Source organism: Phocoena phocoena, chromosome 10 (assembly GCF_963924675.1).
Source record: "Phocoena phocoena chromosome 10, mPhoPho1.1, whole genome shotgun sequence".
NCBI classification, from domain to species: Eukaryota; Metazoa; Chordata; class Mammalia; order Artiodactyla; family Phocoenidae; genus Phocoena; species Phocoena phocoena.
Genome location: NC_089228.1, coordinates 19,491,337 through 19,518,889, shown reverse-complemented (window position 1 = coordinate 19,518,889; position 27,553 = coordinate 19,491,337). Strand labels below are relative to the sequence as shown.

The 27,553-nt window shown below is 42.6% G+C and overlaps 1 protein-coding gene across 11 annotated transcripts in view; it reads right to left on the bottom strand.

The window, feature by feature from the left end:
- The window catches only part of FOXP1 (forkhead box P1), a 227,780-nt gene that overhangs the window by 79,055 nt on the left and 121,172 nt on the right, over window positions 1-27,553 (bottom strand). For 6 of the 11 annotated variants that reach the window (XM_065885422.1, XM_065885417.1, XM_065885416.1 and 3 more), the window contains 4 exons: window positions 13,333-13,470; window positions 12,192-12,278; window positions 6,614-6,767; window positions 942-1,146 (listed from right to left, as the gene is read on the bottom strand). In XM_065885422.1, coding sequence (XP_065741494.1) covers window positions 942-1,146; window positions 6,614-6,767; window positions 12,192-12,278; window positions 13,333-13,470 — 584 coding nt within the window. Of the gene's footprint in view, window positions 1-941; window positions 1,147-6,613; window positions 6,768-9,936; window positions 9,943-12,191; window positions 12,279-13,332; window positions 13,471-24,554; window positions 24,655-27,553 lie in introns of those variants that run through there. The other 5 variants (XM_065885419.1, XM_065885421.1, XM_065885418.1 and 2 more) reach the window with 4 other exon arrangements.

Sequence of the window (27,553 nt, the reverse complement as noted above, 5' to 3'; positions counted from 1 at the left end):
CTACTTTTGAGGTTTCTCTCCTTCTGTGGGTGGACACTCTGCATAGGAAATACACAGGGAAGAGTTTAAAAGCATTAAACTGAAAAAAAAAGGTTTTATATATACTTTCTACCTTGGAAAAGCACCGAACAGTGGAATTAATAGTTCTGCGTGCTAAGGTATACTAACATGGATTCACAGCTTCCTTTTTCTTACAGCTGTCTTCTCACATGATGTATCTGGGACCTCCCAGTCAACCTCACCTTCAACTAACATCCAAGTGAAGCTCCGGGCAATTAAAAAATATAAAGTCTTAACTTCCAAACAGGAAGACAGAAATTGAGTCAATGCTACCATATGTCCCGTGAGCAGGAAAAGTGGCTGTGTATGCTTGTGTGTATACACGTGGACCCCTTCCATCTCTCCATCCCCTCAAACCTTCACTGATGGTTTCCAAAAAAAAAAAAAAAAAAAAAAAAAAGGCCAAGTACTTTGGGGACATGATGATGAAAAAGGTGGGCTCCCTGCCTCCAAGGAGGGCAGTGCCGAGTAGTGTGTGTTCTACCTTTTCTCAAACCATGATTCAACACAGCCTACAGCAGACAACGCTATTCCCTTAGAAGACATTTAAAGCCAAGGAAATCAGCTCGTACGGAGCGGGCACTTGGCAGAAAGAGTAAGTCTGGAAGCGTGGAAATCCAACCCATCCGATGAGAGACCAAAAGACTCTGCCCGAGTTCCTAAGCTCGGGTTCGATCTACATAAGTGCTAATTCCATGTTGAAAAGGTGACAAGAATCAGATGCTTCACACCCGCACCACACTGAATACATTCTGAAGTAATTATATGCACACTCCAGTCACATGGATCCAATTAGAGATCACCAAGATATGGCGAGGCCCGGCCACCCACCCCTCCGCGTCAAAGACAGCTTTGGACACATCTCAGATGGGCGTTCCTACCTTTCCCTTTTGGGAGTGTGGACTGACAGCTGTCCGTTGGTAGAGGCATGTGGGTTCATTATTAAGGAGGTCTTGGAAGGTGCAGAGGAAGAGACACATGTCGTGGTCAGATCCAAACTGCTGTGATTGTTGCCCGTGGTTTCTTCTGTCGTATGAGCACTTGTCACTTCTTTCCAGAGCTGCTGCAGTTCTGTTGGAATCATGCCTGAAACAAACAAATTGGATAATTAAATCAATTAACAGCTAATTCCGTCCTCTTCAAACAGTAATTAAATCAGAGAGTCAGTAAACAAAGCCTAGTGTTGGGGGGAGCGGGTTTGGTGTGCTCAGTTTTTCTCCTTCCCTCTCAACTAAGGCAAATACGGTAGGAACGAACGTGTCCTCCCCCTGAAGTGCCCTCATCACACATAAAAGACACCCGTGAAAAGGATTCAAAACACAGCTACTTCTTGCAAAGACTGTATGCCTCCATCCAAACTGTTGTTTCTAAATCGCTGCGGGGGGGTGGGGGTGGTGGTGGTGGTGGTGGGAAATGCAGATAGATGTTACTGTAGTTTTAGACACAAAGAAGGGCTCAAAATAAATTTGTTCAACTGTACTATTATGACAACACGAGCCACAAAATGAATAATTCTTGTGCTTAAGCCTTAAATGATGACAAATAGCTCTGTTATTAAATACAGTTTTTATTAATCACTTTTAGACATAAATTATGAATTCATATTGTCTTCCTGAAATGCTTTTCAACTTTTAACAGTCAAATTGATTATACTATGATTATTTCATTAACACACCTATCTTCCTCATTAATTTTGGTTTCTTGTACCACATGCTTAATTGATGGACGTGTCTACTGAAAAACTGTATAACTTTTTATACAAGTAACACTATTATTACTGTCATTTCTTAGATCCATGCTAATGAACCATTGCAGAATGAAATGAAAACGTGAAAGAAACTTGGAGCAGTAAAGTTCTCTTGTTTTTAAGGGGGTCAGAATGGACATGGGTCTTAGGCAGTAAGTGTCAACTTGCTTTTTTTTCCCCCAAGAAGAGATACAATCAGGATGCCAATCTCACTATTGTGGGCCTGCAGCCTTTATTCTGGCGGCATGCCTCTACAGCTCAGGATTTCCAAATCCTACCTCAAGGCATATTCTAGTGCGTACACACAGAGAAGAAAAAATATTCTGAATGGCAACCGACAAAGACAACAACCTAGGAGGACAACCTGGAAGAAATCATAGCCCCTGGACATCACAAGGCAATGCCGCGTTAGAACTGGACGCCTGGATCACAGTTCATTGTTTCAATCAACTGGAACCCAGCTATCCTAGAAAGTCTGCCATTTTCTAACTATACAGCAGCAACCGAAACAGGCATGTTTCTGACCAAACCTAAGGTACTGAATTTAAAAAGAAGGCTGTGCGCATTGCATTCATTTGAAACACATAATAAAAAATGCCAAGGTCTAAATTTAATTTATTTTTGTCATTTAGAATACAATGGACAGATAATCATCTCAACGTGATCAGCCAAACATCTTTACTTTGCTAAACTGTTAAAGATTTTAATTATGCTAGCATTGGAGAGCACTGGTCTAATGAGGCGATGGACTCCAGAGAATCCGAGTGGTTAAGAACTGTGAAATGAGTCTGATAGGATTTTTTTATATTCACCGTGGATCGTTTGCATATCAAAGAGGAGTAAATTATTGCACAGCAGACCAATAACCTTCCCCGCCTTTCTGAGAGGAGCGTTAACAAAAACAGTTGGTCTCTCCTAACGGTTCTCCACGAAAATGTTCAAACGCCCGAGTCTCTGCAATTAATAAATAGTACAAAGGAGGCTTCAAATGATACATTAAGTGGTCAGATATTCCTCGAACGCATCCTCGACAGCCAAGTCGGGTTTCTTCTTCCTTCATAAGAATCAAATGCCAATTATATTTTGATGGATTTTGTCCCAAATGAGCGTTTAGTTATTAGGCATATTCAATTATGACTTGTCCCCTGAAATTAAACCTCGGAGGCAAATTAAACAAAGGGAAAGGTCACCACACAATCCCGTGTCCGGTTCTGCCGCATCTGGGCTATTATTTTCCAACACCTTGCGAGGTGACATGTGGGGTGTGTCTGCAGCTAACAGGCCACCGCTGATGTCTGCACACCAATTACCTGCGAAGATGGCTGACCCTCCGACCACTATTTATTCAACTGAAACAATAGTGAATAGGCTTGTCTGTGGATGGTAGCACAGTGATAGAAAGCCACACAAGTCAACACCCAGTTTTATTTTCTGGGGAGTAAATACGCATGAGAAGAACAAGCCACCTATTTCTCAACTCAGACTAATTGATTTCTGGGTCAGGTGCATGGGAGGTCGGAAGAAGGAAGAACACACCACGGTTTCTAAGAACTGTGTTAACACTTTCCCCTCGACAGAAGCAGAACTTGGAAGGTGTTTCAAGAGTAAGCTGTTTATCCAGCGAATAGAGACAAAGAGAAATGCCCTGTTACACTTGTTATGCCCACCGAGTACTTTAATGCTACTCTCCTCTCCTTCTAGTCCAATAAGGCTAGCAAATCAGTTCCCTCGCCCAGAAGGAGAAACGGTAAATAAAACAGGAACTCACTGACTGACAACGAGGCATCCTTCTGGGTCAAATTTCAATGTGATAATAACGGCGAAGAACATTGTCATCAGACTCACAAAAAGGCAGTCAAATTGGTCTCCTCCATCAATGTTACACCTTGTTAGTGATGTTAAACTGTTAGTTCAATGAATACTATCTACCAAACGATGCTGTTATTTGACAGCCGAGATCTCATGATAGAATTGTGACAGATAAAAGGTAAGCTAGTCACTCATCAGACTAAATGGACATCAAATATCCAGAAAGCATGCATTTCTTCCCAAAAAATGGTAGATAGGAATAACAGTACCAAGTTAAACAAATCCATTAACAGGTACATCAGCAGGCATGTAATTTTCTCCCAGCTATAGTTTACATTTTAAAGAATTAAAAAGTCAGAATGATACTGAAAGTCTATTTCTTTATGGGATTACAGGTGCTGAGGAAGATGAGATGACTAAAGACACCAAGGGAAAAGCAGACACACGCTAATAATGTAAAACGGAGAGAAGGCCCTACAACAGCCCTAAAAACATCCAAAGAAAAGTCCTTCCGTTTCATAACCTAAAACCTCTGGGTGTGTGTGTGTGTGTGTGTGTGTGTGTGTGTGTGTGTGTGTGTGGAAGAGGCTTCAAGATATTCTTCTCTGTTTCTTCATATACTTTGATATTTACATGCATGTTTAAGGCAACTTAGCCAAGACTGTACAGGTATGTAAAAGAACCATGATGATTATATCCTGAAGTGGGGCATTACCAGCATTTTTAACACATAAACCCTGTGCCTTGCTACATGTCTTTTTCCAGGACAACTGGCCCCTTCATTATAAAGGAAAATGCAGACACAGGTTTAAAAAATGTATGTTGCGGGGACAGTTGACAGATTACCGTTCACGGAACTCAATTTTACAATCCCAGGTATCACTGGCTCCAAGACAGAGCTGATCAACCTTATTTTGTCCTTGTACCTCCAGAGCCAGGTGACCACGTTCAAGCAGGCAGAAAGTTGATTTAAACCTCATAATGACATCAGTTTTAAGCCATCATCATCTCTCTGATAAAAAAAAAAAAAACCTGTGTTGTAGTCCAACATGACTGAATTCTCCAGCCACTCTGGGCGAGGGGTTAGAGGAGACAAAACCAACCTCCTGATTCCAAGAGAGATGGCAATGACACTGGTGGTTCACTTCACTGGGAGAAATATCTGTATTTGCGTTTATGCATCCCGGGCGCACACAAAGGCACCACCTTAGACCGTAAATATGCGTCGTCTTAATGTCACGGGGGCTAAGAGTTAGAGCAGAATGCTAAGCGTATCAATCAACGCCATGACTAGTAAATTACCAACCGGTGTCTCTGATATGTTACTGCAGAGATTACACTTCATACATCACCACATTCATTTCTTTCACATTACACGTGAGCTTGTCTTGTTGTCACTGCCCAACTGCCCTCTTTTGGACAGCTTAACTGACGTACTATAACAATGAACCTTACTGCAGAAACTTAATAGTACAGGAGCAGTGGGAAAAGATGAGAGAGGTGGACGCCGAGTCCAATGGGTGTGTCAGCCCAGCCGGTGATGTTGCCAACAATAAACCCAAAGATGTAATTAACGCACGTTATAACATTTCACAAGCACAAAAATGCATTAGCCCGTGTGTGCTTCCCCCACCCCCACCCCACCCGGCACTGCTCAGTTACCAAATCTTCTATTTTGACAGCAACGGAGATGCTGATTATATATCGCGCGGGTGAGCAGTAATGGCAGAAGGGGGGAGGGGAGGCAAGAGGGAAGTTAAAGGAGGAAAAAGCCCTGGTCTCAACACTAAAAACATAAACAAAACCCAAAGAACCCCAGGAGGGACAGAAGTTGGGTGTGGTTGACTCAGTTCGAGAATCAAGATTCCACGCACACAAGCCTCACCGGCTCCGCGTGACACCAAAAGTTACTGAACACGTGGCAACGCCTTCAGCACCATGAGGGGAGAAAGACGTTCCATATTCTGAACCTTTTCATAATGAAACTGAATCCAAGATACCAAAGGCTTTAGCTACCAGCCTTGAAGGCACATATACACATACAACCGAGTCTACCATGGGCCTTGAGGAGGTAAATGAAATCTACCACACCCCATACGGGATGGAGGAATTGTATTTCAAAACACGGCATGACTCTTCTTTCCTTCCTGCCTTTCCTTCTTGCTGGTTCTGAATAATCCATTTGTGTATCACATTACACACATGAAAGTTAGAGTTGCTTAAACCCAGAGGATGTCCTATAAACAGCTAGAGTACTCATTTCTTTCTGACGTCCAACACCCATTGGAAGAACACGTCAGTGGCTCTTCCAAAGAAATTTTTAAATCCATGAAATCTTGTTTCCTTTTCAAAGGGCTCCAGTTTTCGAAAGAGAGCTGGAGCTGGACAGGCTGCCTGTTCTGACGGGTACAGAACCAGCTGGCTCAAAAACCAACAGTCAGGTGAATACAAAAAGAAAGAAAAGGGAGAACCCAACAGAAAACAACCTTGGCTTTTGTAACAGCAAGAGATGAATCATCATCGTTTACAGAAAAAGAAACCTGAGTTTCTCCCTAGATATTAAAAAGTGGCATTTCTAAAGCATTACTACGATTTAACACAGAGCAAGTTACAGGATGTACAACACATCTTAAAATGACTAACAGAAGCCTTCAAGAAAATGCATCTGTGATTCCAAACTGAAAACGCGAGAAGATCTGATTAAAATGCTCCCTCAGTCACAGCAGCACTGCCTTCTCTTACTCTAAAAACGTGCAGCATTCTGATCCCGCTAAGCCTCCAGATCACCCTAGGTCTTCCTTTTGGCACCGACGAGCAGTCTGGCTTCTGGAAACGTCCATCACTGTTACCTGATCCGGCTTTGCCTCTGAGTGTGTATCGGCGTGTTTTAAACGGACAATCTCCTTCACGATGAGCTGGAAGAAGACGACCCCACGCCCTCCTCCGCCCCAGAGTCTCGAGAGAGCAGCGCCTTCTGTAACCATCATCGACGCTTACCTTGAGCAAGGGGTTGGAGGGGAAGGGCAGGCTGCCCCGGCTGGATTGTTAGAAGGCCTTGGCGCTGCAGAGACAGAAGGTGTTGCTGCTGTAGCTGCTGCATCTGTAAAAGTTGCTGCTGGAAAGCCAACTGCTGGGTAGCCACCTGCTGTTGCTGGAAGAAATCAGGAAGAAAAAAAAAAAAAAAAAATGAGATGGCCACTGCTGGGGGAAGGTGAAACGTATGGACATTTCCAAACACACCGTCACCAGCCAGGACTGAGAGCTCTCACTGAAGTTTCGCGGAGGGCTCGGGGTCAAGGCTGCTTTCAAAGGGACAGAACACATCACCTCCCGAAGAGAAGCGAGGGGCTGGGTGTGGGCCCTTTCTGCTGCCGGCTCCCGTAGGAAAATAATTTGACAATCAAGGCAGCTTCTCCTATGGTCTGAAAGGCCTGAGTTCTTCTAGCCAAGATGTAGACTTCTAGACTCTGAAATTTCTAAGCAGACACAGGCGCAGCAGGCAGGCTATATACCACTCCAGGTCTGGAGGGATTTGAACCCCGAACCTCCGAGGTGTGAAGGGACAAGTTGCCCTCCATCCCGCCTGCACGGGGAGAAGCTTTTAACTACTCTGTTTATCACTTCTGACATAAATAAATGAGAAAAAATCAGACCCTTGAAGAAGAAAAACTTCATCTAATATTGTTAATTAGCCATGACAAACGATGAAATAACATTGTAAATCTTTCCTAGAAACAGCCACTAGATTTTAATTACACACATTCATAATTTAGCAAACAACATCGTACTCGGCTGTGAGTGTTTAATATGAAGGACACTTTAAGCTTCAGATGCCTTCGCTTGGCTTGAGTTTCAGAAACCCCGAGGTCTGCTTCCCCACCCGCTTTGTTCTTGCAGAGAAGGGGCTTTGCGAAATGATAAATATCTTTCTGTTGATCGGACAATGACAGGAGGAAAACTTTTGTTGTGTAAAACATCAATACATCATTCCTGTGTTTAGCAGGTCTCGCTCCAGCCAAAAAAATTAATGTAGATTTCCTCAGTAATTATCTGAGTGATAGAGAGATAATACAGTGCAGTATTACAATAAATAGAAGGAAATTATCTAATATCCTTAATCTGCTAGGAATCAAATCGAGGTGGAGGTCTTAGCCACATTATGGCTAACAATTATGAAAGGGAAATTAACCCTTCTCTGGGAAGGGAGTTCTGGAGGCAGGAAAAAAAAAGAAAAGAAAGAAAAAGGTTCTTTAAGAAAAGAACAAGATACGTTCTCCTAATTCTGGGTATTATTCAAAACATCAGACACGTTCACAACCAAGAGGACAATACAACTCTTTCACAGAGCTTCTCGTAACTACACTTTACAAACAACTGCGTTCACTTAACCTAGCACATGACCTTGATCTGGTACATCCATAAAATGGTATATGTATCAAGACCTTCTGATGTACAGTTCAAAGGAGGAGAAAAATGGTGGTTTCCTTTTGGGCTCCATGTAGTTTATTTTACAGTAAAAACCATCATTCTCATATTAGCAAGCAATTTCAGACTTACTACCATGCCACTGAGAAAGTTAATTGCGTTTCACTCCAAAAAACAAATTCTATACCACTGACAACAAAAATTTAAGTAAATTTAAATGAAAAGCCAGTGTTTTCATTTGAAGAACAGCATACGTAAAGTGACCCAATTGTTTTCACCCCTTCCCAAGTTCTCACATTAATGTAAGAGCCAATGATAGTTACATTCATGTCAAAGTGATTTTTTCACTTCTTCAACAGATATTAATTCACGGCGTTTAACAAAATGGGTGGGGGAAGGAAGAGAAGAAAAATAACATTGATACAACAAAAGATCAGGGAGTTAGCTCTTGTTGAAGTAGAAAATCATGGGGCAGGGAGGGTGCTGGACTTTGGGGAGAGTGTTTCCCATCTTACTGTAAATGAAATGTTTAGAAATTGTGTATTTATATAAAATGACTGATGGCTGTTCTGTTGTCTCTGTGGCCATCCCTAGGAAAAGCTCATGAGAGCTGTCCGCGTTTGAAAAGTCAGGATATAAAAGTATACAAGGCCCATTGTCCAAAGAAAGAATTTAAAAGCAACACTGGTTGCCAAACTGTGCTCCCCACCCAGTTACCAAACACAGGATACGAGCCCGTTTGTTTACTTCTCACAATTGAATGCATACAAAAAAGGTCTCCGTGCAGTCCCCTGGACAGGTCAGTAGTCGGTGTTAAAATGCTAAAATGCCCTGATAAACCTTGCATTTCGAATCCCCTCCCTGGCGCTGCAGTCAAAGGTCTGTTTTCCTTTCTTCGCTCCTGCCTACTGCCTAACATAAACTGTCATAACTGCCCAGGACAAACGGCCCTTTTAAAACAATCAACTTAGCCTACCTCACCCACACAGGATGGGATCTTTTTTTGTGGCTCGACTTAAAATCAATTCTGCCTTCTCTTTTCCACACCCGTCCCGTCAAAGAGTCGTGAGCCGTCACCTAAATCCCAGCTGTACTGGGGCTACAGAGCACCCATCTCCCAAGGAAGGTCTTAGGTCTAAACTCAACGTGGGGCCTGACTTTCTCAAGGAAACATCTCAAGGCAACTTTAGGGGAAAAAAAAAAAAAAAAAAGAGAGACTAAAGTACGTTGCTCTGGCCCAGGATCAAGTGTCTTACTGCAGAGGCGATCAAAAGAGGGGAAAGGGTGGGGGAGGGAGAGGGCTGCCGATTCAAAAATTATGAGCCACTAATGACTGGGGATTCAGTAAATTAATATACTTGTTCCATCTGTCAACATCCGAGTTCAAACCTTGTTAAAATCCCAACCACCAGTCCACATCATGAAATTGCTACCATGTGACTCTACTGCATGGTAGCACACAAGGCCCACCACCTGCATGGTAATTTCAGGAGGCTCCCCGCTTACCTTCGGGAAACGGGGCTCTCCTCATCATTGTTACAACAGGTCTCGGCCACGTCCAGTGGCACTGTGAACACACCGCTAGAATCCAAGGAGACATGCCCGCGGGTCTGGGTCTACCCACCCTTCAGGATGTGAAGGCAACGTCATCTCTGCCTTCCGAAAGGGATGGCAAAGGGTCACTGACCACGACAAACGCAGTGTCCTGGAGATGCCAAACGCTACTACAGTGTAACCACCTTCCCCTGGGTTCAGATACAAAGTATTCCCCTTTCTCCCGGCAACTCCCTTCCCAAATTCTGACACCCCCATCGTCTTTGAGTGCCCGAGATGCCCCCTTTCTGACAGCAGCAATTTGGGAGAGTTAACTTTTATCCTTCCTTCTGCTGTGTAACTTTCGGCTTCATATTTCTTTATGTGCCCTCTGAGCTCATCTGAACTTTCATGTTCTCCCAGCATGCAGACGTGCATTCCAAACTATGTCTAACAGACCAAATAAGAGGTTAACAAGAAGTGGCAACAGAAAGGAAAAACACAATCCCTGGTAACTGATAAGAATGACAGTGCGGCCCTTTTTTGTTTGTCTTCAAATATAGAGTTAAAGATCTTTAAAAAACTAAATTTTGATGCCTTTGAAAAGAAAGAAGCACAAAATAACAACAGGGGGTTATTGCCTGTAAGCCACAGGGGAGAAACTCCATAATTCTTATTCTCCCTTTTGAAGGCTGTTAGAAATCTGATTCAAAAAAGCAACAGCAGAAGGGGAAACCTCTTGAGGCTGTAACCATTTCCTGTGATCATGCATAATGTGCTTCAAAAGTGGGTTTTTACCAATTCTGTTGATCAATTGCACCTCCTTCATATCCCTTCTTTTTTCTGCTGTGTTTACATCTGATGTGACTCAGTGACGAGCACTGTCTGAGACTGTGAAACAGGCCTGTCATGTTGATTTATGGGCGCATCAAACCACAACTTGTCCAAACTGAAGCTCGCAGTTCATTAATTAGAGAGTTGTGACTTTGAAGTCAGCTTTCAGACTGTGGTTTTTAACATTTGGCTTAATTTATATGCTCTTGAATGTGGATCTCTAAGGAAAAAACTGAAATTCCCTTCTTGTCTTTGAACTTCTTTTGACCGCACAGTAATCATTTCTTTGTCCAGAGTGATGCCTGCAATCCCAGAGTCATTAACGCGCATTGAACTGCCACTGATGAGTAAGCCCTACTGAATTAGAAAAACAGCCAGCAAAACAAAGCTGAGAGCCTTCTGCACAGTGATATCTCACAATTACATGCCTTCCCTCCCTGTGCCATTTCCATTTTAATTACTGTTAGTCCTTTAGATTTACATTTTAGACACTTTTTAATCTGTTCCCTTTTTTATTATAGCAGCACCCGGTAGCGCGCCACCATACTTAAGGTTGTGTCAGCAGTTTCATTAAAACGCCTCCTCCCCTTCACCCCCAAACTGCCCCTACTCTGCAGGGGTTTCCACCCAGGCTGCTAAACAGGACTCCAGGATGAAAACTTGGCAGGGCACGGAAAATGTACCCAATTTGTGCAGAGGGAGGAGATGGCAAAGTGAGAACGGCTGGCTCATTCCCAGGATGTAAAACGAGCGCTTCCCGGCACCTGAGCTCAGCATCCGGGCTCCTGCGAGGGACAGGGGTGGGGTGGGGGGTGGGGTCACCTGGTGGGACTCCCTGTAAACTAACGCAAGTGGCTGCCTCCTCTGGGTCAGCACAGAAGCTGTTCAGCGGGATTCGGACCTGTTTATCAAACTCTGAATTGTCATTCCAAGGAGAACACTCAAATGGAAAGAATTTCAGTCCACCGTGAAAACACGAGGAGATAAGTTACAGCGGATAACTTTGGAATGGGCAGAAAGATGTCACGATAACGCATACATGCCCAGAGATACTCCCCCATCTGACTGAGCCTCAGCCACATGGAACTGCGTAGAAGGTGGGACAGAAACCCTCCCTGGGAAGGCCTTCCCTTTTATGGAGTGAATACCGTCACCTAACTGGGTGGTGGGCACATGTGATCACTACGGGCACTTACAAAGTACCGTGTATGTAGAAGCTATTGCGATACGCGAGTTCTTCTCGGGAAAACACAAACAGTCCAAGCCTGCCTCTAGCAGTTACGATCCGTGCAACTTGCAGGAAGAAGTTCAACCGAGTTCGGGGTGTTTTGAATCTCGCTCTGACTTTTGGGGTAAGAGATTCTTCTTCCAAAGGCAAAGGCCATCACCACATACTCAAGCTCTCTGAGCTGGGAGGCGGGGGGGAGGAAACCAAGTGTGCGACCAAGTGTAATTTCACTGAGTGCACCTCACCTCTCCCAGGTAGATCCTGGACCTCAGTGGTACCAGTCTGCAAAAGCAGCCCTAAAGTTTCTGCCACGATCCCTCTTCCCAGTGCCCACATGAGGTACACCTGGGGTGGTGTTATAAAATATGTGGCAGCCGGCAAATGGAACCCAGAAAACTCTGAAAGAAAACAGGACAATAACTCTCGGTCTGAAGGCTGAGAACCGATACAGTCGGCTCAGTTGTGCAATCATTTAAAAGATGAATGACAGTTTAATAGCCACGAGATAGTCCTCTGGGATCTGCGGTTTGAAAGTAAAATATGTATTGTCGGTACCTCTTTAGGCTGTTTTCCAGCATGTTGTTGTAAAAGTTGAAGCTGCAACTGTTCCTGTTGTTTTTTATAAAACTCTTGAAGCTGCTGCTACAAAGGAAAGAGAGGACGGTAAGTAACAGAGGGTAGCGCCAAGCCACTGTCCCTTTCGGTGCCATATACACGCTGCGATTTGAAAAATGGCACCCTTTTATCTGTAATGGCCTGACCTTTAGTTTGAAACCCGACAATAAATTTCAGCGCACGCTGACTCTTCTTGGCATTATTGTTTGAAAAGTAATCTCCAAAATGAACTGATGAGAAACATACCATTTTCTACACAAACTAATTAAAAGAAGGCAAGGGATGACCTTTGATTGTACAACAAAGCCAGAGCGCCCTTGCGGAGGGAGTCTGGTGCATCTCTACTGCAAATCGCGTCCACGCTTGCTAAGTGATAGGCTTGGGCGGTGTTGGGGACCTGTGTTCAGTGTCTACGTCAACTGCATGGCTAGCATCCTCTGCGTCCTGTCCCCACGGCCTCACCCCAGCAGCTCCCATTCCTATGGTCCCGAGCCTCCTCTATTTGGTTCAGGTGTCCATCAAGTCCGACGATGAGGCCCCCATGGCACAATGGCACCGGAAGTTCGCTTCAGCATCGGCAAACACGGAAGAGGTAAAATCAACTCTACACCTGACAATTAACCAACTCCAAGATGTTTCTTGATGTTTAAAAGAAAAATTCTGTAAGCTTCTGAGTGGAGATGGGGACTTCAAGAGCTGTCACATTTAAACCTGCTCCTGACGTGCTCCCTGTTTTGCTTTGATTCACACCATTTAGAAGCCTCTGGCTTTCCAAATAAAAGAGCGCAAAGCCCCCTAAGCCTAAAAGATCTTATTTCTACCAAGTCCAATTACAGCCTTCATCTCAGTCCGTTGGGTACTCTCCAGGCCCAAACCCTCGTGGCTTTGGCAGGGTCCCTCTCTTTCAGGGATGGTAATGCAACTGACCACCCAGGGACCGATGCTGCGTCCTGCCCCACCCTCCCTGCTCTGCTTACGCTTCTTCGACGGGCAAAGGAGCTGCTCAGGTGAGGGGAATCCTGAGAGGAGGGACGGGCCCCAAGGGGCCACGGGATGCTGGGGGAGGAGGAAGGACCATTACCTGCTGAAGCATGAGGGCCTGCTGCTGCTGGAGGAGAACCTGGAGCTGCTGAGGGCTCAGCACTTGTTGCTGGAGGATCTGCTGCATTTGCTGGGGAGTGATAACTTGAGGTGTCATCATAGCCACTGACACGGGAACCTAGAACGTTAACGGAGGATAAATAGGAAGCCAGGAAATTGCACGCCCGCAGCACTCAGCCTTCCAGGTCCAGGGACTGACCGGCATCAGCCTGCTTCCAGGACTGGCCAATTTCCCAAGTGCAGGGCATCTATCCAGAGGGGATGCAGCCACAAACCCTATTTAATCCATCAGGCACATTGATTTTAAATAAAGAAAAATAAAAGAAAACCCTGTAGCCGCTGACAAGTGCTCCCGATGGTCTGGTAAACGAACAAGGAGTAAAGGCTTACTAAATGCTACCTGGAGAGAGGTTAGTATGATCTCAGTTTCTTAATAAGAATGAGTCTTTGGTCATAGTGAGATGTAGCATGTTAACGCCAATGTGAATTTTGTTTTAGGGAAGAAGGCAAACAGGAACCAGTATTTTCCCGGCTGGAGCTGATACGATCCCCTTCCTCTGTGGACAGTGGTTTTAAGAACAATCAATGAACGCTGAGTCTTGTGGACAGCTGAACCTTGAATGCACCTTCCGAACTTCAACACAGACCCTTCCTCTGATGCCTTTTAGCCTTCCTTATTCACCCAGCACACAGATGTCTCAATTCTTTCATATTATGTGCGATACCATTAAAAGCTGCTTTCCATGACATTTCAGTGACAAACAGCTACAGTGATGAACTTGATAGCATTTCATATTTGCAACTGTTAACACGTTTCTGCACGGGCATCTCTGCAAGGAACCTGCACGCTGTATCTGAAAGGATGATGTCTTGTTCAGATAAAACACTGACATTAAAATGACAGGCTGTCTTGGCCAAGGTTACACAAATTGTATTCAAGCGGATACCTAATGACAATGCTATGAATTCTGCAAGCTTTCTAGAATGTAATTTAGCTATTCAAAATAATCACTGCACTTGTGTTTAATTTGCAGACTACACGAGAACCATTTTGTCAGGCCCCGTAATACAAGAAGACTATTTCATGAAAAATTAACCCCCCCACACACACCAAATAAAAAGATAAGGAAAGGGGAAAAAAAAAAAAACAATGAAAGAAAAGACAAAACCTGTATGTCTTCTAACAGTAATATTTAACCACCTTACTTTTCTTTGGTTTCTAATCAAACATGTGACAGCAAGAAGCGAGAAGCAGTAAAGGATATACTTTGTTAAAAAGGATCTGCTGTCATCTCATGTATTACAATAAAAGGTAATAACATGTTTTGCACTTTGCCTGTGTGCCACTTAAAAAAAAAAAAAAAAACCCCAGCAGACAATAGCTGATTAGAAGATAAAAGAATTTAAAAATCTTTCAGGGGAGCAGTAAGCAAAAGGGAGGAATGCAGTATTAATTTTATGTAACATAATGTCTTAATATGCAGTTTATCTTGACTTTTTCACATGATTTGTCCTGTCATTTGCATAGCGAGCTCTCATTCCTAATTTCACAGTCATTATGCACTGATGTCCCGATTTCTCAGCATCACTAATTTTGATGAACTAAAAAAGGTTCCTGAAGGTCAGATTCACAACAGCCTCCACCGTTGTTGCGGGCATGTTTTGTGTGGGGGGATGTTTATGCACAAGTTTCACATTGTTTGGAAAACACTAGCTGGAACATTTGAAAATTTTCATTAACCCTAGTCTGGAAGGTCATCAATGAATTCTTCCTATTGCAGTGGCCTTCTAAGCATAGATGTAGACACACTGTAGTTTTAAACAGATGGGCATGTCTGAATATTTTTATATGCAAACAGGGACAGATGTATATGAGTGGATAAATTATCCTTTTAAAAAGATACTTCGCAGCACGAAATATCACCAATGATTAGAACAGTGAACTTGCATTTAATCTAGGACAAACACCAAGAAGACACGATCAAAACATCTAACCACCTAGAAATTCATTCCAATTAGTCGACTCTGTCTTCATACAGCAGAAACTTTTTGAATTTTTCAACCTCTATTGGGTGCCAATCTCTATCTTTTGAGCTGCGAAAGCCAACGTATCACAATAGAAGTTTACTTTTCCTTGAGAGTTGCATCATCATACAGGGAGGTTTGATTAAGCAAACAAAAGAACCATGTTTAAGGTTTCTTTTTTCCCCTGCGTTTCTTGGATGATGTACAATATAAATATTCTTGAGCCAAATTTCTGATGGTGATGAACAGGAAAACAGACAGGAACAGGGTGGTGTTAAGATCTAAGCTGGTGATGAACGTGAAATTAACAGTGTTACAACAGAAACCATCATAGAAACAATCTCTTGCTCATAATATTTAAAAGGACTTTGGAGAGCCTATGCAAGAGAAGGGCACCAGAGAACTTCTGGGGGTGACGGAAATGCCATCTATCTTGGTTGGGGTGGTGGTCACAGAGGGTGGATACAATTGCCAAAATTCTTCCGACTGTACACTTAAAACAAATGCATTTTATATAGGTAAATTATGCTTCAATAAAACAGATCTGAAAAGTTTTAAAAAAAGGACTTACATACACAGCTAATTTTTAAACCCTCATATACAGTCAACAGTTTAAATCTCCTTTTCCCAGAGTTATTTATTCAATTTTTGTCGTCATGTTACAGAACAGTAAAACGAACTTGAGTCTCCTCTCCTTTTTCCCTTTGGACATCTCGACGGAGGTGGTGACAAGTAATCAGATGCTTAAAGCAGCAGCAGGCACAGCCAAAGGAGGGAAAGGGGCGAGAAGCCTGAGTAATCCTCCAGCCTGGTGACCGGTCTCTGAATAATCAGAAGTGGGCTATTAGATCCTGATGGCCTTAACTTTGCTTTTCCTATCTGAAACCACATTTTCACACAAGTTCCCTCTGGGCTTCCAAAGTGGGCTCGAGCTTCATTTATAAACATAATAAAACTAAGATTTTCCCAAAGTTCCTCCTCCAACGTGTCATGAAAATCAGTTAAGGAAAGCTTTCGCAAACATAGCCAAATGAACCAGAAACCACTGTGGGGTGGGGAAAGGAAAAAATAAAAAAAAAATCTGAGCACAGTGTGAGGCTTTAAATAGTTAAGAATTATAGCCTACATATCCACTGCCTTAGCTCTCGACGTCTTAACTTTTTCACGTAGCTAGTCCCTACTAATACTGGGAATCAAAGGGCATGCAGTACCAGCGAGAGGCTATTATAGCCCACACTTTATTGCCCATATTACCACTGAGGTCATTAGCAGCAAGAGTGATTGTACTGGTCTTAACCTATTGATCACTGTAACTACTATCATTTAATCCTGTGTTGAATGTCTGGAAAGCAGCTACAGGCACACAAGGGAGAGTGCTTCAGCATTGAGAAATATGGCCAAGGCTTCGAAATTACACTCTGATTCATAAAATCTAGCCAGTGGTTTAAATCAATAGTATTTAAAACAGTCATGTGAGTTTTTAACTACAGCACTCTAATATTCATGAGCCCCTCTTTCAGAGTATTCAGTCGAAACTAAACTCCCCCCCCCCCAATTCCATGCACCTACTTTACCCTCCTTTAGATAAAAAGATTAATTTCTGAGGTTTTGTGTGGTACGGGGCTCATGCCTTAACTAGGAGTTCAAGCTAATGCTCGATTTCTTCCTCAAATGACAATTTAAATATAATGCAAAAAAAAAAAAAAAAAAAAAAAGACCTGTATCCCCGATACTGTAACTACCTTAACTGTTTGAGTATATAGAAATGAGTATGTTTTATGAGTTAACAATGAATCATAGAAGGCAATTTATGAAGAACGGGAATGATTCTGTCTAGCTGCCTTCAGGGATCAGAAATTCAAATTAAACTTCTGGCAGACATTTAAAGAATGCTAGCATACAAAACTGAATTTAAACACACACACAGTTAACACTCTTTAGTTGAGTTTCAAGGGGAAGTCATGAATTAAAAAAAAAAATTGGTTGATACACTACTGACTGATACCAACTGGGTGTGGCCCACCCCAGGTACACACAAACCTGCGAACATGGCAGCCGGACAGCTGTGCTGGGGCCATTGGGACACGGCTGCTGGTGTGGGCCTGCTGCTACCTTCCTACCAGCCACTGGGGAGACGTCCCCTGCACCAGTAAGTGCTGTTAAAAGCCCATCCAGTGCTGTGTAAATTCTGCCTGATACAGTTTTCTTTTACTTCCAAATGGCTTTATATCATCTGAACGCTAGAAGAGTATTAAAATAATATGGCTTATTTTTCTCCTCCATCCTCAACAGGGAGAGGTAGGGAAGGGGAAGGGGAAGAAAAAAAATCTAAAAAGCAAACAAACAAATAAAAACACCCATAGAAACAATACTGATTTCTAATCTAGGACACAATTGGAGGAATTGGGTGGGAGGGGAGATGACACAATATAAATACTGAAAATAACATGTTACCCTTTCTTTTTCTTTCTCTTTAAGTTTACACGCACGTTAACTCCAAGGAAATGCTGCCAGGTATAAACACACATAGATTTTTGGACCTCAGCATTTCTCATAATTGCTATGTGTACAAATAATGCAAATGAGAAGATAAAAACATTTTAAATACTGCTGTATTTCCATTTCTCTGGATTAAGAATTTAGAAACTACTTTTCATCTCTGGTTATTCACCTCGTGGATGTCCCAAGAAACTTAAGTCCCTTCTAGACCTCGGGCTGCGTTTGAATGATAACTGACCAGGTAAGGCAGTGTCACTTGGTTCATCAAGTAAGAGCAAAATGAATTAAATTAGAATGCTCCAGAACATCAAAACAAAACCAAAGAAAGTGGCTACACACACAACACACCAATGTCAAATTTGATATGATCATGTAGAAGCGAGCCTGTATAAAAGAAAATAAACAGCAAGCCCCCCCCGATGAAAGACAACAGTTTTCATAATTAATAACCCAATGGATACAACTGATATATCGGCAAACAAAAAAGTTAGGAAGCTTCTATCTGTTCCCCATGGTGTTTAGAAAGAAGAAGAAACACACACACACACACACACACACACACACACACAAAAACCCAAAAAGCCACAGATACCATGTAAAGTAGCTGTATCACACAGGAAAGAAAATACATTTCTGACATAATATTTCAGTCTTCAAAAAAAAAAAAAAAGCATGCTATTCATGTGGAAAGTATAATTCTGTTTCATTATAGAATTCTGTTTTTTGTGTAACTCTTTTAGGCTTTGCTACTTTGCCACAATACTGTACAAAGCATTAAGGCAGGTAATGGTTATTATATTAATGCAAAATCATCTAAGTAGTCAGTCATTAGCATAACTGTTCTCTCAGTAACAATACAACCACCTATTAAAATTTTAGGGAAAAAAAAGACCTCTTTAAAATGCAATTAGCGTTTCATTTTTTATCATTTTGTTTATTACATTCTATCAAGAAAGGCTATCCTTCCTTCAGGAAGAATTGTATGGCCAAGACTTGCCTGCCAATCAGGAGTTATTTCAGGTTATCAAGCCTAATAAGCAATCCTGGCAATGCTCTCTGAGCTCTTCTTTTGTCTCTAAATTGTAAAAAGTGGCATAAATTCATATTTGTTTACAGCACAGGCATCTGTGGGACCTCCACTGCTCTCCTCTCACATTCCCCCCCCCACATGGTTACTCCACTAGGCACCGGTGTAACTGTTTTAGCTCTAATATCAGCTTCATTTGCATAAAAATGTAAAGTTTACATAAATTAAAACGCTTCTCCCATTAGTGACTGTTCAATACAGGAAACAGTGGAAGCCACATGTGAAAATAATCATCCAATAAGCCCTGATCTTTTCAACCTAGCAACTATTATTATTATTATCTAGAAAAATGCCCCCTCTTCCTTCCTCAGTCTCTTTCTCTTGGAGGAGGGATGGAAAAAACTTAGTGCACGTGGATCAAACCTGCTATGACAGTTTATATGAACAACAACAAAAATCGTCTTTTAGGTTCTGTAAAGAAGAGGAGGGGAGAATTATTCCAAGAAGGTACCTCAGAATAGACTCTACCCACAGATCTTTAGCTCTTGAAGAGAAAAAGAAGAGGCCTTGGCTACATAAGCTCCTTTACATTGAAGCATTATTCAAAAATAGTGCAAGGGAAGGCAACTGTGTCCATCCTCTTTGACACACACAGATGATGAGAATAAGGAAAGACAACTTGGAGATGCAGCTGGAGATCAACGGATACTGTTAAATGAAGAAAAGTTAAATGTTGATCTTTTGCCCATCGAACATTTTTCTAAGACTAAGAATTAAATGGACAGCTCTTCATGCTTTAGCCAGCACAGAAAATATCACAGGGTGCTTAACTACGAAAAAATATACATCATATACATATAATTAATATATATACATATATATTTTACTATTTACTGAGATACAGGGGGGGATTTCAGTTGGATTTAAACATGCAGGTAGGCCAAAATTAGATCATTCCAACATTTTTAAGGCCTGACTGAGGGTGCAATCACCCTTTCTTTCCCCTTTTTTTCAGAATTATAACTTCTGTTTCTCAAATCATGTAGTTTCTCCTGCCTATTTCCAACACCTTTACCTTATCTATCACAGTTAAGCTAAGGGGTGCAAATTAGATTCTCATGGGAAAGCATCAGTTGCTTCTTTGACAATCTCACCATTCACTGATTTATTTCTAATGGAGACAAAGCCCAACCCAAAGCTCCCTACGTGATAAAGGCCAGAACATGTTCAAAAATGCCTAGTAAAATCAAGGCAAATGGGAAAGCCATGAAGACCCACACTCATGAAGTGGTGTGACAATTAGAGTAATTGTACAAAGAGCCATCTTCAGGACAAAGTAGAAGAAATTAAGCTGCCACAACAGTAACAGGTTAGATGAAAAAAATCAAAATTTAATGTATTCTCCCGTGTCATCTTGTTTTGTCAAGACATCAAATAGAATTGGGAAGTACAAAATAACAAGCCCTTGAGAAATCACAGAAGCCGACCTTTTTGATGTTGTTGATTTACCTTGTTCTCAGTTATTTGAACAATGATGTTTCAGATTTAAGGGCCTGATAAAGCTTAAAAATTAAAACATGATACCAAGGTATCCCAAAAAAGTGCACTCACATTTAGCCAGCAACTTCATTGATTAGTTGCTTTCAACCGGATTTGAAAAGGAGGCACAGTGCAGGTATTCAATATTTATTTCTCTCATGCTAAATTTACTTCTCTTCAAACAGCTGTCAGGTAGGAAGAAAGACTCAGAGATTATTCCAACAGTCCTCAAGTAGAGGCCCAGTTCAGGTCTCTCCAGATAGTTCAAGTTCCCAGCATCTGTAGAAGACTGCTTACCTAAGAGGTAGCTGAGTTTTCTCTTTTTAAAAAAGAGTAAATAAAACTGAATTTAGAATGCCATTTTTGAGGAGGGGGAAAAAAAAAAAAAAGTACTGCACACTTTGAAATGACTGAAACCAATGTCCAGAAATATCACGCTATTGCCAAGAACAGAAATCTTTCATCAAAACCAAACCAAATTCATGTCTGTCCCCAAACCCAGCCATGCAGGTATACACGAAGCTATATTCTTTCTCTGCCCCCGGAGAGCTACAGCTTATCAGCAACGTAACTCCTAGTCTTATATGAAATCTTACGTACAAAGATGTATAAAATCAATATATCACATGATAGCTTTCTCAATTTTTATGTGTAGATGGCTGCTTCTACTAGAGCATACATATGAACCAAAAAATGCAGCAGTAAAAAAACACATCTGTTTAAAAGACACTTAAAAAGTAAATAACCTAGTATTTACAAGCACTAGTAGAATTTGTAAGATCTGGACTAGTTAGCAACTATTAAATGACTGTAACTCCTTGTCATCAAATTCATATGCATTTTAACACATAACACACACACCAGACACTATGTATTTATTTACTCCAACCTTCTCTGGTCAACTGTTGCTGCCTTATCCCTCGCTAATAAATCACAAAGAACTACCTGCAGTGGACTCGCATTATTCTATTTGCCAAACTCCTAAGAGGATAGTTTTAAGTTTCCCCTTAGTGGTGTTCATCTACAACTAAGCCACAGAGTAAAATACATTTCTTCAATCTCCTTTTTTGGGCCAAATTTTATTCACATTTTAGTTCAAGCTAAGAAGCTCGTCACACTACCGTCTCCTGATTGTCTCAGTAAAACCCTGTAACACCAGCACACTTCTGCCACCTTACTCAGCTGAGATAAATCTGAAATTACATTGCTTTTAATTAATCTGGATTTTAATTTCACTGTATCTTGCAATTGTGTGGAGGTTGGCTGAAAAGTTTGCAGAACTGGTCAGCGTCATGAAAGAGTTTATCTTTCAAGTGACAGCTCCTGTCAACTTGCAAATACAAGGCAGTGATGGTGAGGGTTTTGCTTTTACGGTACATTTGACTGTAAACAAACAAACAAACAAAATTCAGGCCAACCAATCCTATCACAAGCTTTCCGATGATTTATGGTTTACCAACTGAGCAAGGTTACGCAACACTGCATGCCTTTAGATGCATTACTTCAGCTAGTTGAGATTTAATTAAGATCACAGCCTCTAAAATCCCTGTCAAATGAAAATTCAGAGAAGACAATACACTATATAGCCTCTTGCAGAATGTTTCCATTCCGTCCTCTGGAAAAATATGAGTTAATCCGCGTTTCTATGGCTGCAGACAAAAGTTCACTAATTTTGTTTTCTTTTGACACTTAGGTTGTTTTCTATTGTATGTCATGAGATCATTCCCTTCCAGGGAGGGAAGAAAAAAATCGAGAGTGAAACACGTTGCAGAAACTGCCCTTGACATTATTATCCGACATTAGCATAGCTTAGCTATGATGTCATCACATCTTCATATAATCAGTCCATGCTTAGGAGAGTTTCATTTAATGAAATATGTTTATTTAAAAACACAACACGAATGGGAAGCCTACCTTTCTTGAATTACTCAGATTAAAGAACTGACACGATACGCTCCTCATTTCCTTAACTGACCAACTTGTTAACAAATGAGCTGAACATATGGGTAGAAAAGAAAGTTCTGGAGGCAAATAAGAGAGCATAAAGCCCATTACTTTCATACTATAAGCAGTCCCTAGGGTAAAAAATATATATATATTGTTAATAGATTTCTTCTTACAGATTGCTCTCTCTTCTTTTAAAAAAAATTTATGATCATGTGGTCCTTTACCTAGTCCAACGTATTTTTATTTTCATCAGCTTAATATCTGGTTGCTTATCTCATGCCTTAGAAATGACAGGTGCTCACAGTCTTACTCTTGACAGGCCACTACACAAATAACTGTCTTGCCTGAAAGGGCTAATGCAGTACTAATGAACAATAAATCAACTTTGATTATCAAGTGTCAGCCCAATCCGTTTTCAGTTCAGCTCTATCACATCCTAGAGTAAGTCAGCCAGTGTCTCTGGGTAGGCAGTCTGTATTTTGGTTTCATTTTTACACACTTTCCACTGAAATGTGTCAGGCAGCTACAAAGAATCACGTAAATAGAAGTGGACCATTTTTCAATGTAAGCGAAGGGCATCAATTAGGAGAATGTGCTTCAGTCTTCATTCGGTTTACTTAGTGACTGAGTCTTAATGTTCGAGAAAGCTTTGTATTCTTTTAAACAACAATAACAGCAACAGATCCTAAACTAGAATCTTAATGTGATCATGTTTGAGGTTTTTGACAATGACATGCTAGCTTGAACACTTTACCACATAAACCAGCTTTGACCGAGCATTCCTCTTGGAAAATCTATTACAAACAAATGGAAAAAAAAAAAAAAAAGGCATTAAAAAGGCCGCCTCTAAAATAAAAACTTCACTCGATTTGAAGTTAAAAAAAAATGGCTTCTTTAACACTGACTTCCTAATAAAATAAATGTAACTTATTTTTTTCTTAAGCAGATTAGTCACTGATAGTATGACTCACATTTCCTGTTATTAGGCTTAATTTTTCCCCCAAACGTGTCACTTTCAGAGTGTTGGAATCTATGGAAATTAGGTGATTTGCATTTTTAAATTGGCTTGATTAGAACATTTGGTCTGTGTGGACAAGAGTATAAAATTATTAGATATTTTACTCCGAACCGGCAGGCCCTGAAGGAGTTAATCCCAAAGAGGAAAGAGTCTATATGTACTTTGCTCTAAAACTTTACCACCCACTTCCTAAAGGTCCCCTCCTTCCCATCACGACACTTGGGCGGGGGGAACCAAGAAAGTCTCGTTTCCACTGACCGTCTTTCAGGCAGTTCTGACAGTTGAGGTAGCTACATTCAAAGCCGGTTCGGATGGGAGCACCCCCTGACAATTCCTCAGTCTGCTGCGCGTCCTAACCCAAAGCCCACTCACTACTTAATTAACCAGCAAAGTAATACAACACAGGCTGAGACGTCCAAACCTGCCTGAGTGTCCCTCCGCCAGCCTGCCCTTTTCTGTGTGCGGCTTTATTCGTCCCCCTCCCCCCCCCCCCTCCCCGTGACTGTGTGTGAACTCCTTGAATTTGAACAGCTAAGCTGAAAATAGCCTAGACAGATATAGAAACAAACTATCAGAAGCAAAGAAACATCCACACGGGTTACACTGAGATGGAAGGCTCCTTGTATATGTCACACGCTCTGAAAGTGACATAAATCACACCCCAGATACGTCCCCCGAATGGAGTGATGGCGAGGGCTTTACCAAAGTGGCTGCCTGAAGGCCAGAACGGCAGAAAACCAGTAGCAAACGAAAAAAAAAAAAAAAAAAAGAGCGAGCGAGAGCGCGAGAGCAAAACACAAGCAGGACTTCCTTCAACTCTCAACTACACCCCACCCATGAACATTTTAAAAACGGGAGAGCAAGAGAGAAACGGGGGAGGGGGGGGAATCTCTCTCTTCCAGGACCCACAGGCCTGGAGCTGCTTCTTCCCACCCCTCCACTCCCTCCCCCCGCCTCCACTTCCAGAGCGCAACTCCCACCCAAGTTGATAAACAGCGATGGTTATTATTATTATTTTTTTTTCCAAAAGACTCAACTTAGAAACCCTCGGGCGCTCCTGCCTTCCCCCAGCGAGGCCCCAGGAAGCTGGCACCGCGGAGCCCGGGGAAGGAGAGCAGAACGGCAAAGATCAATCACAGGGACCAACCTGACACTCTCCATGTAGCCGCCAGGCGCGCGGAGCCGGCTCGGGGCGCCCGCGCGGGCCGGGCGTGGGGTCCGGCGGCCTCGGCGTGCAGGCGGACTGCACGCGCGCAGGGGCGCTCCGGCTCGCGGGCTGACAAGACGCGCCGCGCCGCGCCCACCCGCCCCGCCCTGCTCCACCAATCACAACCCGCCTCTAAACACCCCGCGCCGCGCCGCGCCCCACACAATGGGCTCCGCGGCCCGCGCCCCGCGCCCGCGCCCCCCGGCCCCCCTCCGCGCGGCAGGTGAAATCACGCTCGGCTGAAACCCGGCTTTTGTTTCGGGAGCAACTCCGCTTAATTGCTGTTAACCCTTTGACCCGCCTCCGGCTGACGTCTGGGAAGCCGGGCGCGGCGCGCATCTCTCCCTCCGGCCGGGGCTGCCGGGTCGGGGCTTTTTGGTGGGGTGGCTGTGTTTGTTTCCTCTTGGAAACTGACAAAGAGTTGTCCCGGCCTTTCAGAGCAACCCGAGCGGCAACGCAGGGGAACCGGCGCGTCCGGCGCACACCCCGACTGCTCGGAGCAACTGTTTAGAATCGGAAGGGGATGCGGGGCTCAAAGGCAGCGCAGGAGAACTTCCTCGAAAACGGCCTTTGCGGGAGAACTTTCGCTTCACGGCCCTGGTTTAACCCAGCCTTGGCCTCTTTTATTTCCCCCCTTTTCTTTCCAAGAGCCGGGTTCGCCAGAGTGTGCTTGTGCGCACAGAGGAAAACGAACCCGACACGGGGGTTGAAATAAATAACAACCAACGTACCTCGTTGCTGAACCAAGCTCCTTGCCCTCTAGAACGACAGCTGCTGAAGCAAGCATCTGCCACTCTTTCGCTAAGAAATAATTCTCTAAATTCCGTTCTTATTTATACAACAACATCAACACAGGCTACTCTCCATGAGCACTTGAAGATGACCTCTATTAGTCACTGCTCTTTACTTTTGTTTAAAGCTGAGTACAGTGTGAGGAAAAAAAAGAAGTCACCAATATCGTAAACTTGGTGGGCTCAACTGGCCCGATTTCGGTGCCAGGTTAATTTAGTCATTTTCGACAGCTCTAGAATCACTTCTCTAATTTACCCTTGTTCAATTTAGGGAAAAACTTTTTGGCCTATACTTACAAAACAAACAAACAAAACTCTAACTTTTAAATTATTTTTCTTAAAAATATTCGAGGAAAAGTAGTCGTGACATTAATGATTACGTATTTTCCCTCAATTAAAAAAAAAAAGGCCACAAATCCTACTCCACTAATTTCAGTTTTACTTGAAAGTATTTTTCCATTTGAGGTGTTAACGCAGGTTACTACAAACCAGAAAGCATATTGATACTATTTCCGATCAAGCAAATGCCTGAATTTCAATCAGGTCAGCTCGGGAGCAGACAATTCCCCCATTAATCCGCCAGCAAAAGAGACAAAAGCGCCAGTTGACTGTCAACGTATGATCAGATGTTAAATGGGTGCAGCACTGATCGAGCTCCACCCTAAAGTGTTTTTGTGTCAGAAAACAAATTTATTAATGGAAGTTTTTCAGGTCACAAAAATGTGACCCCACCCTCTCATGAATATTCAACAGAGAACCCAGGGCATTCTTTTTGGGGAGAGGGGCCTTAAATCTGCCAGTGTACCAGGAATCAGTAGAGTTCTGACTCTTAAAGAGACAAGGCCCTCCTTCCGTAGGGGCTGGCAGGGCCCCAAAGACAGGAAATAAAAATATAGGAAGTTCTCTCCAACCAAGGCACAGTGAGAGAGGAGAAATGTTCATTTCAAAATCCACATGCGATTTTTTTCAAAGGTATTAAAATTCATTAGAGATTTAACGTCTGTGAACAACATCAGGGTGCCCTTTAAAGAAGCAATTCTTTTTTTTTTTTTAAAGACAGTTTCTTTCAGAGGCATCCATAAAACTCAAGTGTGCTTTTACAAGTTGGCCTACCTCCTTTGCAGGTCTCCGTTTGTAAGCTAATTGTCTCTGGGAGCATCCAAACAAGCAAACAACAAACATGACAGAAGCCTGTGACCCAGCTGTGGAGTCCAGCCTCACACGAAATAATTAGAGAGTGATGCAATGCGGTGCTTACACAAATACTAAAATTGCATAGTGGTGGCATTAAGCACCATGGGACCACAGAGCAGGGGGAGATGAGTGGATCAGGAGAGGTCTGGGAAGGCCCCTTGGGGAGGTGGTGTTTCGAGGACTGATGGTTTGGATAAGGGGGGAGGCGACAAAGCAGCTTAGCAAAAGCAGAGGCCACCTGGAGCCCTTCCCACCCTCTCTCCAAACGTGACATGGTGACTCAGAGGCTACTTCTAGGCAAGGAAATGTACCATCAGAGATGAACCTGGATAAGTTTTATATGCCCGGGCCATTCTGGTTAACGCTCCCAACGCATTTTGGTTATTTGGCCCAGGCTCAGGCCCTGGCCGGGGAACCAGATCCTACACGCTGCAACTAAGAGTTCGCGTGCCGCGACAAAGATCCCGCGTGCCTCGACTAAGACCTGGCGCAGACAAATAAATATTTTGAAAACAAAAAACTTAAAAAAAAAAAAAAAAAAAAGATCCCTTTCCATGTGGTCCCTGTCTACCTGCCCTGTGTCTGGGATTCAGTGAGAACTGGAACTTTCAATGGCTGGAATACAATATAAATGTTAAAAGGTGCAGTGATTTAGAAGACTTAGTTAATGCCATTTGTTCTATGAGTGCCAGGTCATTTTGGAAAGGCTGGGTCAGAAAGGCCAAAAAATAAATAAAATAAAAATAAAAGCAGCAGCATTTGGACATTTGGATCGCGGGAGCTTTAGCAAAATCTGGATTGAGGGGCAGGCTTATGTAGAATGGGTTACTCAGCCACAGGGGTTCATTTAGTTGTCACAATGTGGACAGAAATTGCAATCCCCATTTTACAGAGGAGGGAGCTGAAGTTCAGAAAGGCAAAGTGATTTTTTTTTTCTTTTCCCTGTCTAAGAAT